This window comes from Pecten maximus, unplaced genomic scaffold, assembly GCF_902652985.1.
Source record: "Pecten maximus unplaced genomic scaffold, xPecMax1.1, whole genome shotgun sequence".
In the NCBI taxonomy this organism is placed as follows: Eukaryota; Metazoa; Mollusca; class Bivalvia; order Pectinida; family Pectinidae; genus Pecten; species Pecten maximus.
In genome coordinates, this window is record NW_022980877.1 from 1 (window position 1) to 12746 (window position 12746).

General features: G+C 32.4%; 1 protein-coding gene across 1 annotated transcript; it reads right to left on the bottom strand.

Moving 5' to 3' along the window:
• Window positions 1-74: 74 nt before the first annotated feature.
• LOC117319780 (multiple epidermal growth factor-like domains protein 8) lies at window positions 75-12613 on the bottom strand (the record flags this gene model as incomplete). Its single annotated transcript, XM_033874526.1, has 7 exons — window positions 75-170; window positions 1197-1292; window positions 2314-2409; window positions 3436-3531; window positions 10553-10651; window positions 11666-11911; window positions 12377-12613. Coding segments are annotated over 7 exons (966 nt in total), but the record flags the coding sequence as incomplete, so codon positions are not given.
• Window positions 12614-12746: the final 133 nt, after the last annotated feature.

The window sequence follows — 12746 nt, forward strand, 5'->3', positions numbered from 1 at the left end:
TAATTCGTTTTACTGGACTGTAGTTTATAATGGATCAGGGGCACATACATTAAACAACTAATTACTATACAAACCTGTACAATCTCCATTATCCTTATCACATTCATTACTTCCACAGTTAACTGGACATCGATATGAGCATTGGAATCCGTAATTACCGTTTTGACAGCCTGTAGAAAAAGGGCATTGACGAAACGTGACGTATCAGTATTAAAACATTCGACTAATTTAATGATGATCACTTCTATAACAACATAATAACAATGGTGTATACAAAGGAGCAAAGCGAGGCATCCCACACAAAAATATTCATCGAACATTTTTGATAGATAACATTGTTTTTCTAGAGTGAAAATTTTCATATTTTCTAATTTCATCAAAACACTGCTTATACACGACAATGGGAAAAATAAAAAGCTGACCCAGTATATTTTGCTATCAAAATGTAACTAACAAAATATCTAACAGTATCTTCAGTAATATATAAAAAGAATCACTCGTGTGGTTAATATTTTGATATTCTACACTCTTGCTGTGCACAAAATATATTTTATATTACTGTATATACTGTTAGTTATCCTCTATTTATCCTGATGTCTGAAAGGTAAATTTTGAACAACTTTTTCATTATAATAATAGCAACAAACAAGACTATATCGAAGGTAAATCGAAATTGAAGTCTTAACACAGAAGCAATTGAAAAGAGACATGGTGAAAACGATTTCCGCGAAGATCCTTAAGATGTACAAGGAAAATAGGACTAGTTTTTTTTGTAAGCGTACTCCTTTTCGTCGACAAACAATAACCATGTCAATCTAGGACAAGTCAGAGTAATTCCCCTTTTCCCTAAAGCTTTGTGTTGTGATGTTTTGCTATTCGCGATGTTGTCAAAGAGGTTAGCTCATCAAATGTAATCGGATATTTTTATCTCTCATGATCACATTTCATTTCTTGGGGTAAATTCTAGTCGAAATAGCTACAATTTTTACTCCTACTTGGCTGAATTTTATTACGTTGACATCTAATTAGTGATACATTTTTGCAATGGAGACCAAGTCCAGGTTTGTTTGTAAAACTAATTCGGATATTCAGTATACAGTATAAACATGTGAACGCAGGTAGTTATATAACGTTTCTGGAAAGATGGTTGTATATGGACATGCTACACACATCAAACAACTAATTACTATACAAACCTGTACAGTCTCCATAAGCCTTGTCACATCCATTGCTTCCACAGTTAACTGGACATCGATGTGCGCATTTGAATCCGTAATAACCGTTTTGACAGCCTGTAGAAAAAAGGGCATTGACGAAACGTGACGTATCAGTATTAAAACATTCGACTAATTTAATGATTATCACTTCTAAAACAACATAATAACAATGGTGTATACAAAGGAGCAAAGCGAGGCATCCCACACAAAAATATTCATCGAACATTTTTGATAGATAACATTGTTTTTCCAGAGTGAAAATTTTCATATTTTCTAATTTCATCAAAACACTGCTTATACACGACAATGGGAAAATGAAAAGCTGACCCAGTATATTTTGCTATCAAAATGTAATGAACAAAATATCTAGCAGTATCTTCAGTAATATCAAAAAAATCACTCGTGTGGTTAATATTTTGATATTTTACACTCGTGCTGTGCACAAAATATATTTGATATTACTGAAGATACTGTTAGTTATACTCTATTTATCCTGATGTCTGAAAGGTTAATTTTGAACAACTTTGTCATTATGATAATAGCAACAAACAAGACTATATCGAAGGTAAGTCGAAATTGAAGTCTTAACACAGAATTAATTAAAAAGAGACGGGGAAAAACGATTTCCACGAAGATCCTTAAAGATGTACAAGGAAAATAGGACTAGTGTTTTGTAAGCGGATTCTTTTTCGTCGACAAACAATAACCTTGCCAATCTAAGACAAGTCAGAGTAATTCCCCTTTCTCTAAAACTTTGTGGTGTGATGGTTTGCAATTCGCGATGTTGTCAAAGAGGTTAGCTCATCAAATATAATCGGATAATTGTATCGCTCATTATCACATTTCATTTCTTGGGGTAAATTCTAGTCGAAATAGCTACAATTTTTACTCCTACTTGGCTGAATTTTATTGCGTTGACATCTAATTGGTGATACATTTTTGCAATGGAGACCAAGTCCAGGTTTATTTGTAAAACTAATTCGGATATTCAGTATACATTATAAACCTGTGAACGCTGGTAGTTATATAACGTTTCTGGATCGATGGTTGTATATGGACATGCTACATACATCAAACAACTAATTACTATACAAACCTGTACAATCTCCATTATCCTTATCACATCCATTACTTCCACAGTTAACTGGACATCGATATGAGCATTGGAATCCGTAATTACCGTTTTGACAGCCTGTAGAAAAAGGGCATTGACGAAACGTGACGTATCAGTATTAAAACATTCGACTAATTTAATGATGATCACTTCTATAACAACATAATAACAATGGTGTATACAAAGGAGCAAAGCGAGGCATCCCACACAAAAATATTCATCGAACATTTTTGATAGATAACATTGTTTTTCTAGAGTGAAAATTTTCATATTTTCTAATTTCATCAAAACACTGCTTATACACGACAATGGGAAAAATAAAAAGCTGACCCAGTATATTTTGCTATCAAAATGTAACTAACAAAATATCTAACAGTATCTTCAGTAATATATAAAAAGAATCACTCGTGTGGTTAATATTTTGATATTCTACACTCTTGCTGTGCACAAAATATATTTTATATTACTGTATATACTGTTAGTTATCCTCTATTTATCCTGATGTCTGAAAGGTAAATTTTGAACAACTTTTTCATTATAATAATAGCAACAAACAAGACTATATCGAAGGTAAATCGAAATTGAAGTCTTAACACAGAAGCAATTGAAAAGAGACAGGGTGAAAACGATTTCCGCGAAGATCCTTAAGATGTACAAGGAAAATAGGACTAGTTTTTTTTGTAAGCGTACTCCTTTTCGTCGACAAACAATAACCATGTCAATCTAGGACAAGTCAGAGTAATTCCCCTTTTCCCTAAAGCTTTGTGTTGTGATGTTTTGCTATTCGCGATGTTGTCAAAGAGGTTAGCTCATCAAATGTAATCGGATATTTTTATCTCTCATGATCACATTTCATTTCTTGGGGTAAATTCTAGTCGAAATAGCTACAATTTTTACTCCTACTTGGCTGAATTTTATTACGTTGACATCTAATTAGTGATACATTTTTGCAATGGAGACCAAGTCCAGGTTTGTTTGTAAAACTAATTCGGATATTCAGTATACAGTATAAACATGTGAACGCAGGTAGTTATATAACGTTTCTGGAAAGATGGTTGTATATGGACATGCTACACACATCAAACAACTAATTACTATACAAACCTGTACAGTCTCCATAAGCCTTGTCACATCCATTGCTTCCACAGTTAACTGGACATCGATGTGCGCATTTGAATCCGTAATAACCGTTTTGACAGCCTGTAGAAAAAAGGGCATTGACGAAACGTGACGTATCAGTATTAAAACATTCGACTAATTTAACGATTATCACTTCTATAACAACATAATAACAATGATGTATAGAAAGGAGCAAAGCGAGGCATCCCACACAAAAATATTCATCGAACATTTTTGATAGATAACATTGTTTTTCCAGAGTGAAAATTTTCATATTTTCTAATTTCATCAAAACACTGCTTATACACGACAATGGGAAAATGAAAAGCTGACCCAGTATATTTTGCTATCAAAATGTAATTAACAAAATATCTAACAGTATCTTCAGTAATATCAAAAAAATCACTCGTGTGGTTAATATTTTGATATTTTACACTCGTGCTGTGCACAAAATATATTTTATATTACTGAAGATACTGTTAGTTATCCTCTATTTATCCTGATGTCTGAAAGGTAAATTTTGAACAACTTTGTCATTATAATAATAGCAACAAACAAGACTATATCAAACGTAAATCGAAATTGAAGTTTTGACACAGAATTAATTAAAAAGAGACGGGGAAAAACGATTTCCACGAAGATCCTTAAAGATGTACAAGGAAAATAGGACTAGTGTTTTGTAAGCGGATTCTTTTTCGTCGACAAACAATAACCTTGCCAATCTAAGACAAGTCAGAGTAATTCCCCTTTCTCTAAAACTTTGTGGTGTGATGGTTTGCAATTCGCGATGTTGTCAAAGAGGTTAGCTCATCAAATATAATCGGATAATTGTATCGCTCATTATCACATTTCATTTCTTGGGGTAAATTCTAGTCGAAATAGCTACAATTTTTACTCCTACTTGGCTGAATTTTATTGCGTTGACATCTAATTGGTGATACATTTTTGCAATGGAGACCAAGTCCAGGTTTATTTGTAAAACTAATTCGGATATTCAGTATACATTATAAACCTGTGAACGCTGGTAGTTATATAACGTTTCTGGATCGATGGTTGTATATGGACATGCTACATACATCAAACAACTAATTACTATACAAACCTGTACAATCTCCATTATCCTTATCACATCCATTACTTCCACAGTTAACTGGACATCGATATGAGCATTTGAATCCGTAATTACCGTTTTGACAGCCCGTAGAAAAAGGGCATTGATGAAACGTGACGTATCAGTATTAAAACATTCGACTAATTTAATGATGATCACTTCTATAACAACATAATAACAATGGTGTATACAAAGGAGCAAAGCGAGGCATCCCACACAAAAATATTCATCGAACATTTTTGATAGATAACATTGTTTTTCCAGAGTGAAAATTTTCATATTTTCTAATTTCATCAAAACACTGCTTATACACGACAATGGGAAAATGAAAAGCTGACCCAGTATATTTTGCTATCAAAATGTAATGAACAAAATATCTAGCAGTATCTTCAGTAATATCAAAAAAATCACTCGTGTGGTTAATATTTTGATATTTTACACTCGTGCTGTGCACAAAATATATTTGATATTACTGAAGATACTGTTAGTTATACTCTATTTATCCTGATGTCTGAAAGGTAAATTTTGAACAACTTTGTCATTATAATAATAGCAACAAACAAGACTATATCGAAGGTAAGTCGAAATTGAAGTCTTAACACAGAATTAATTAAAAAGAGACGGGGAAAAACGATTTCCACGAAGATCCTTAAAGATGTACAAGGAAAATAGGACTAGTGTTTTGTAAGCGGATTCTTTTTCGTCGACAAACAATAACCTTGCCAATCTAAGACAAGTCAGAGTAATTCCCCTTTCTCTAAAACTTTGTGGTGTGATGGTTTGCAATTCGCGATGTTGTCAAAGAGGTTAGCTCATCAAATATAATCGGATAATTGTATCGCTCATTATCACATTTCATTTCTTGGGGTAAATTCTAGTCGAAATAGCTACAATTTTTACTCCTACTTGGCTGAATTTTATTGCGTTGACATCTAATTGGTGATACATTTTTGCAATGGAGACCAAGTCCAGGTTTATTTGTAAAACTAATTCGGATATTCAGTATACATTATAAACCTGTGAACGCTGGTAGTTATATAACGTTTCTGGATCGATGGTTGTATATGGACATGCTACATACATCAAACAACTAATTACTATACAAACCTGTACAATCTCCATTATCCTTATCACATCCATTACTTCCACAGTTAACTGGACATCGATATGAGCATTTGAATCCGTAATTACCGTTTTGACAGCCCGTAGAAAAAGGGCATTGATGAAACGTGACGTATCAGTATTAAAACATTCGACTAATTTAATGATGATCACTTCTATAACAACATAATAACAATGGTGTATACAAAGGAGCAAAGCGAGGCATCCCACACAAAAATATTCATCGAACATTTTTGATAGATAACATTGTTTTTCTAGAGTGAAAATTTTCATATTTTCTAATTTCATCAAAACACTGCTTATACACGACAATGGGAAAAATAAAAAGCTGACCCAGTATATTTTGCTATCAAAATGTAACTAACAAAATATCTAACAGTATCTTCAGTAATATATAAAAAGAATCACTCGTGTGGTTAATATTTTGATATTCTACACTCTTGCTGTGCACAAAATATATTTTATATTACTGTATATACTGTTAGTTATCCTCTATTTATCCTGATGTCTGAAAGGTAAATTTTGAACAACTTTTTCATTATAATAATAGCAACAAACAAGACTATATCGAAGGTAAATCGAAATTGAAGTCTTAACACAGAAGCAATTGAAAAGAGACAGGGTGAAAACGATTTCCGCGAAGATCCTTAAAGATGTACAAGGAAAATAGGACTAGTTTTTTTTGTAAGCGTATTCCTTTTCGTCGACAAACAATAACCATGTCAATCTAGGACAAGTCAGAGTAATTTACCTATTCTCTAAAGCTTTGCGCTGTGATGTTTTGCTATTCGCGATGTTGTCAAAGAGGTTAGCTCATCAAATATAATCGGATATTTTTATCTCTCATTATCACTTTTCATTTCTTGGGGTAAATTCTAGTCGAAATAGCTACAATTTTTACTCCTACTTGACTGAATTTTATTGCGTTGACATCTAATTGGTGATACATTTTTGTAATGGAGACCAAGTCCAGGTTTGTTTGTAAAACTAATTCGGATATTCAGTATACATTATAAACCTGTGAACACAGGTAGTTATATAACGTTTCTGGATCGATGGTTGTATATGGACATGCTACACACATTTAACAACTAATTACTATACAAACATGTACAGTCTCCATTAGCCTTATCACATCCATTACTTCCACAGTTAACTGGACATCGATGTGCGCATTTGAATTATGCCTGTAGAAAAAAGGGCATTGACGAAACGTGACGTATCAGTATTAAAACATTCGACTAATTTAACGATTATCACTTCTATAACAACATAATAACAATGATGTATACAACGAATTCATTATATTACAATGTTAATCATTCAATGATGATACAACAAAACAAAGGAAAGATGTGCATTAATACACTACGAAAAGTACAAAAAGATTAAAATGTGCTCGCAAGTTCACTATTTTCCATTTCATTTACATAATCTAATGCTACACTGAATTCAATAAAACGTTAGCTAATCCTTAAATATTAATGGTTTCAGTCATATTATTAAAGTCATATTTACTTATAGTACTTCATTTTATTGATAAGTTCTAAAAAGGGAGCTAAACAAATATGTTCACTGCTTAAAATCTAGTAACTCAAATATGACATCGCGAAAATAATTTTAAAAAATAATAGAAAAAAAATCCACTTTCTAATTCTATTAAAATACTCCTTACACACGACAATTTAGAAAAGTAAAAGCTGAAACGGTATACATTGTTATAAGAATGTAATAAAAAGAGGATATGACAGTGTTTTCAGTGATACCAAAAATATTTCACTCGTATGGCTGCACACAAAATATCTATCACGGTGTCTAAAAGGAAATTTTTTAAACAACTATGTCATTGTAATAATACCAATTAACGAGGTTATATCAAGGGTAAACCGAAAATGTTTTTCTAACCAAGACACATGAAAATTTAGACTAGAAGAAAATAAGAAGTTTCTAGGAGGGTTAAGCGTATTTCTTCGTAGACAATCAATAACCATGTCAATCTAAGACAAGTCAGGGTATTTCCCCTGTTCTCTAAGGTACTGTGTTGTGATGTAATTTATATTTTTATGGTATGATGGTTAATATGTTTTGATATTAGTTTTGCTATTCGCGATGTTGCCTAATAGGTTAGATAATCAAATCAAATCGGATTTGTTTTATCTGTTATCCTATTTTCTATATTTTTTCTTTTTTGAGGTAAATTCTAGTCGAAATGGCTACAATAATTACTCCTGTGTTTGTAAGACTAATTCGGATATCCAGTATACTGTATAAACCTGTGAACGAAGGTAGTTATGTAACGTTTCTGGATCGATGGTTGTATATGGACATGTTACACACATTAAACAACTAATTACTATTAAAAAATGGATGTGATTCGTGTAATTTAGTGTAATGACCAGTGATGAGTATGAAACAAAAGGAAAATAAATACACTTGCAAAAGTAAAAGATTAGTGTTTCGTAAATGGAGCTATGTTTTGAGTCATCAATAATACCCGTACGCTAGATATCGAATAAAATAACATAGCGAGATAAATTTTGTTAGTTTTCTAAATGTCATATTTACTAATTAGTACAATGTAGGGAGCAGATCATAATAATAATAAGTATTTAACAGATTGATCGCATGAAACATTTCATCAAGTCCCAATGTGATACAGGATACATCATGTTCCTTCGTTTTTAGGAGGAAGAAGTATGTGTGCTAACGAACTTACTTGATTATCACTATTAATGACCAGGACCGTGTTGTGTTCGAAAGGTGATTAGGCTAATCGTAGTTTAACAGCAATTTGAAAATCCAGATAAAATCATATTGGTTAAAAAAAACAGGACAGAATTTAATCACATTTTCAACAACCAGACCTAGTTGAAAATCTATTTCCATTATTAGCAATTCCATGATTGTAAATTATATACGAATCTTCATGAACAAAATATTACCGATGAATATCAATCAAACTATATAGCCAGGAATAACAGCACAGTTTGGGGACCTTTTTATCCGAATTTCAGCAAATGGTTTATGCGTTTCTTTCAGTTTTATCCTTAATGGTCATACCAATTACATAATAATCATCTGGGCGCGGTTGTTCAAAAGGTGATTAGCTTAATCACTTGATTAGTGAAAATCGCATTTTCCTTTACTTCAAATTATATGTATGTATACACTTCAAAAGCAGCAGGTATGAAGATACTGGTAGGTGTTATAGTTTCAAAAATTTTGTCAAATATGTTTTACCGGAAATTATTGTATCAAGATTTTAATATCGTTGTTTAACTGTCATTAGCCTAATCACCTTTTGAACAACCGGGCCCTGGTCGAATATGAATCAAGACAATTCAACCGAAATTCCGATCACTATTGCTCATTATCAGATGGTTTCCATTGTTATGGCATCAGAAAGGAGTATCTCCTTAGAACCGAATCCAGTTGTATTTACAACAATAATTGGCATATCTAGATCTATCTATGAAATCAGGTACACATTGTAGTTTATTTTCTGGATTAATCACTTTCTTTTACGGACATTGTCATATATGCGAGCATTTTATTGCTATCTTTGAACAAGTGTGAAGTTGTCTGTAGGAATATATCTATCTTGCATCAAATACGGACGCATTGCAAACATTATATAACTAATGCCATACATACCTGTACAATATCCAGTAGCCTTCTCACATACATTACTTTCACAAGTATTTGAACATTCTGATTCGCATATGTATCCATAGTAACCGTCTTGGCAGTCTGTAGTGTAATGACCAGTGATGAATATGCAACAAACGAAAAATAAATACACTTGAAAAGAGTAAAAGATGAGTGTTTCGTAAATGGAGGTATGTTTTGAGTCATCAATAATACCCGCCTTGTACGCTAGATATCGAATAAAATAACAAAGCGAGATTTATGTTGTCAGTCTTTTTTTTTAAATGTCACATTTATTAGTACAATGTAGGGAGCAGATCAAAATAACAATAAGTATTTAACAGATTGATTACATGAAACATTTCATCAAGTTCCAATGTGATACAGGATCCATCATGTTCCTTTGTTTTTACGGGGCAATAAGTATGTGTGCTAACGAACTTACTTGATTATCACTATTAATGACCAGGACCGTGTTGTGTTCGAAAGGTGATTAGGCTAATCGTAGTTTAACAGCAATTTATTTCAATTATTACTTTATATTACATTTTCTTCGTATCAACGTACAAAATGTACTTACCTCCAGTTTCGAAGGGGAAATAATCATATGCTGTTATCAAAAGCATCACATTTACATCAATTAAATGTTGGAATGTCCGATCGTCTTATATATACACTACTAACGCATAAACAGATGGACATGCCTTTTCACATTTAATTCTTTAGTTACCTGGTTGACATGCTCTGAAGAATAAAGTTAATTGTTTTGAAATCTGCTACTGTAACGCGAGTTCGTACTAGTTACGTTTATTTACATTTGTCAAAGAGACCGAAAGATCACGAAGTGACCCAAAATGTACTGTTAGAGCATAGTTTATCCATAACACAACGACAGTAGAGTTGTTTCAATAGAGACAGCATTTTAGTATGTGTCTACGTATAAGAAAGTAATGAGATCGTACGCTTAAAGTCTTCAATAATTGCTGAATGAACAGTATGTTTATAGCCCTAACTTTACAGAACAAAAAAATGGTAAAATAGCTAATATTTCGTTGATATCTTACCCCAATGATCACATAAGCCAGCAGGAGTTTTCTACATTCTACTGTTTTCTCAATTGTATTTATCTTTATCATGATACTGTAGATATGTTTTTTTCGATATCATTAGATAAAAGTTGAATATCGCAGTAGAATTAAAACAAATATCTGCATAACATACCTAGACAATGTCCAGACCTGGGGTTACACAGGCCGCCCCGACAACTGGAAGGACAGGTTAGGTCACAGTCTCTAGATCCATATTTCCCTACTTCACATCCTGTAACATAATTAAGCAATATTATAGTTTTCTGATAATATACCTAACATCGCTTATGATACATTTGATTTACTTTATGTATTTATGTGTTTGCAGAACAGGACTTTCCATATGATATTTATACTTTATAAAGAAAAGACATTGTTGAACCCGGTATGATATTTCTCTCGGACATGAAAATGATTTTAGAAGGATTCCCTATAAACCTTATAATATCCGGTTATGAATGCATCAAATACTGGTGCTATTTCATTAATCTTATTTATGAAGATTAATGGAATAAGGAGGTCTCTATGTGATTTATGTTTTGAGTGGATATCTATATTCAGAGTTATTCCTTTGATAACCTCCCTTGGGATACTGTCAGTATGTTATGGATAATTGCGCTTACTGACATTTAAATGACAGATTGTCAGTTCACTTTATCTAAACATTGTCTTACAAAACGTAAAACCATCCCTTATATCAAATAACTAGAATAGTTTCTATTTCATATTTGGTTCAAATACGTATTTATGTAGAAGATTTAGAAACCACAATGAAATGACTTTTTGTTAATTTTTTTTTTGTTTTCGTTATATACATAATATATATAAATTACGCTTTTTTCTAGTCTTTTTTTCTTTGGATTTTTTACTTAATGTTTGCTCGGGTTCGTGACGTGGCATTGCATAAAAGCTACAACAAATGACTACAAGGTACCATAGTACTATATAACATGCGCTCAATACTATCCGGATATGATTTATTGCTTTATTTAACATTTAACATGTTGTATTCACTGAAAAGATGTCAAACAGTCTCGTCGTAGTCATAACGCTGTAATTGTATTGTTTCCTATGTTTTCTCCTGCCAAAGACCTGTCGAGTTTTTTTTTCAAACTGTCATAATCAACGTCTATAATTTACGTAAGTAACATACATAAAAATAACATAAGTTTTTGCGGTCTAGTGGCCCTGATAGACCAAGCTTTTGTAATTACTTATGTTTTATAATAATTAACAGACTATTTACCATACACCTTTACTTCACACAGTTCCAGAAGGGCGTCATCACTATACCACCATTGTCGTTTAGGTGATTCCCTGTGGTTGTATATCGTCACGTACTGTGCTGTACCATTACATTCATGGTGGTTGACATGACTTTGGATGTCGTCCACACTCTGTGATACATCGATGAAACATCGATCTTCACGACGTCTCTCGGTTGTGTTTGAAAGATACACCTCGTATCCAGCAAATCGGTTTTTCCATCCAGCTGTAAATAAGATGACACTTTTCTTTAGAACTCTTAACTCGTTTGATTATCGAAAGCTGTAATGATCGCATTAAACACTTTACAAAGGGCCAAACCAACAAAGAGATTGTGGTGGGGACAGAACAATTATCAGGTCCTTACCTGATGACATTTCACATATCATTTAGTCTCTAAATTGTATGAGAATTAAAATAAATAGGTGAAAGAACAATATTACTTGGCTTTAATTTTTATGCATGAATTTGTTATGATAATTTACATTTATAATCATGATGAGGAGTAATGCAATAACAAAATCAAATTGAATTCTGATAGAAAGTATATATACACAGTATTCAAAATCCAAGCTTCATTTCAGTTTAATACACAAATATTTGTTTTTCTCTCTTCTGTAGATAAACCAATGTAATACGAATATTACTGATCACTATTATAACATTCATTTAAATAAAAACACAATCCTACTCCAACTATTTTCTTCTCTATAATATATCTCGACGTTTTCTATGGTGACTTCTTTCTGTAGGTCTACTCTCCACCATACTTCAGTTTGTTCCAAAGCCTGATGTACACACGAATTATTGTCCAACCGTTGATTATATATGCCATCCACAGCATTCTCCGATGTGTGTACAATGGGAGAGTTTTCTTTTACACTATAATTACTGCTTTGAGTTGTTGGTTTGTTACGGGAAAGATTTACTGAAATAAAAAAAAAATACATATAATATCATTTAAAGAAACACAGTTTGCAATGTATAGCAAACAACATAAAACGCTTAGCAAGGCAACACCCAGCAGACTCTGCAATGTTTCACATGTAATCATGATAAAC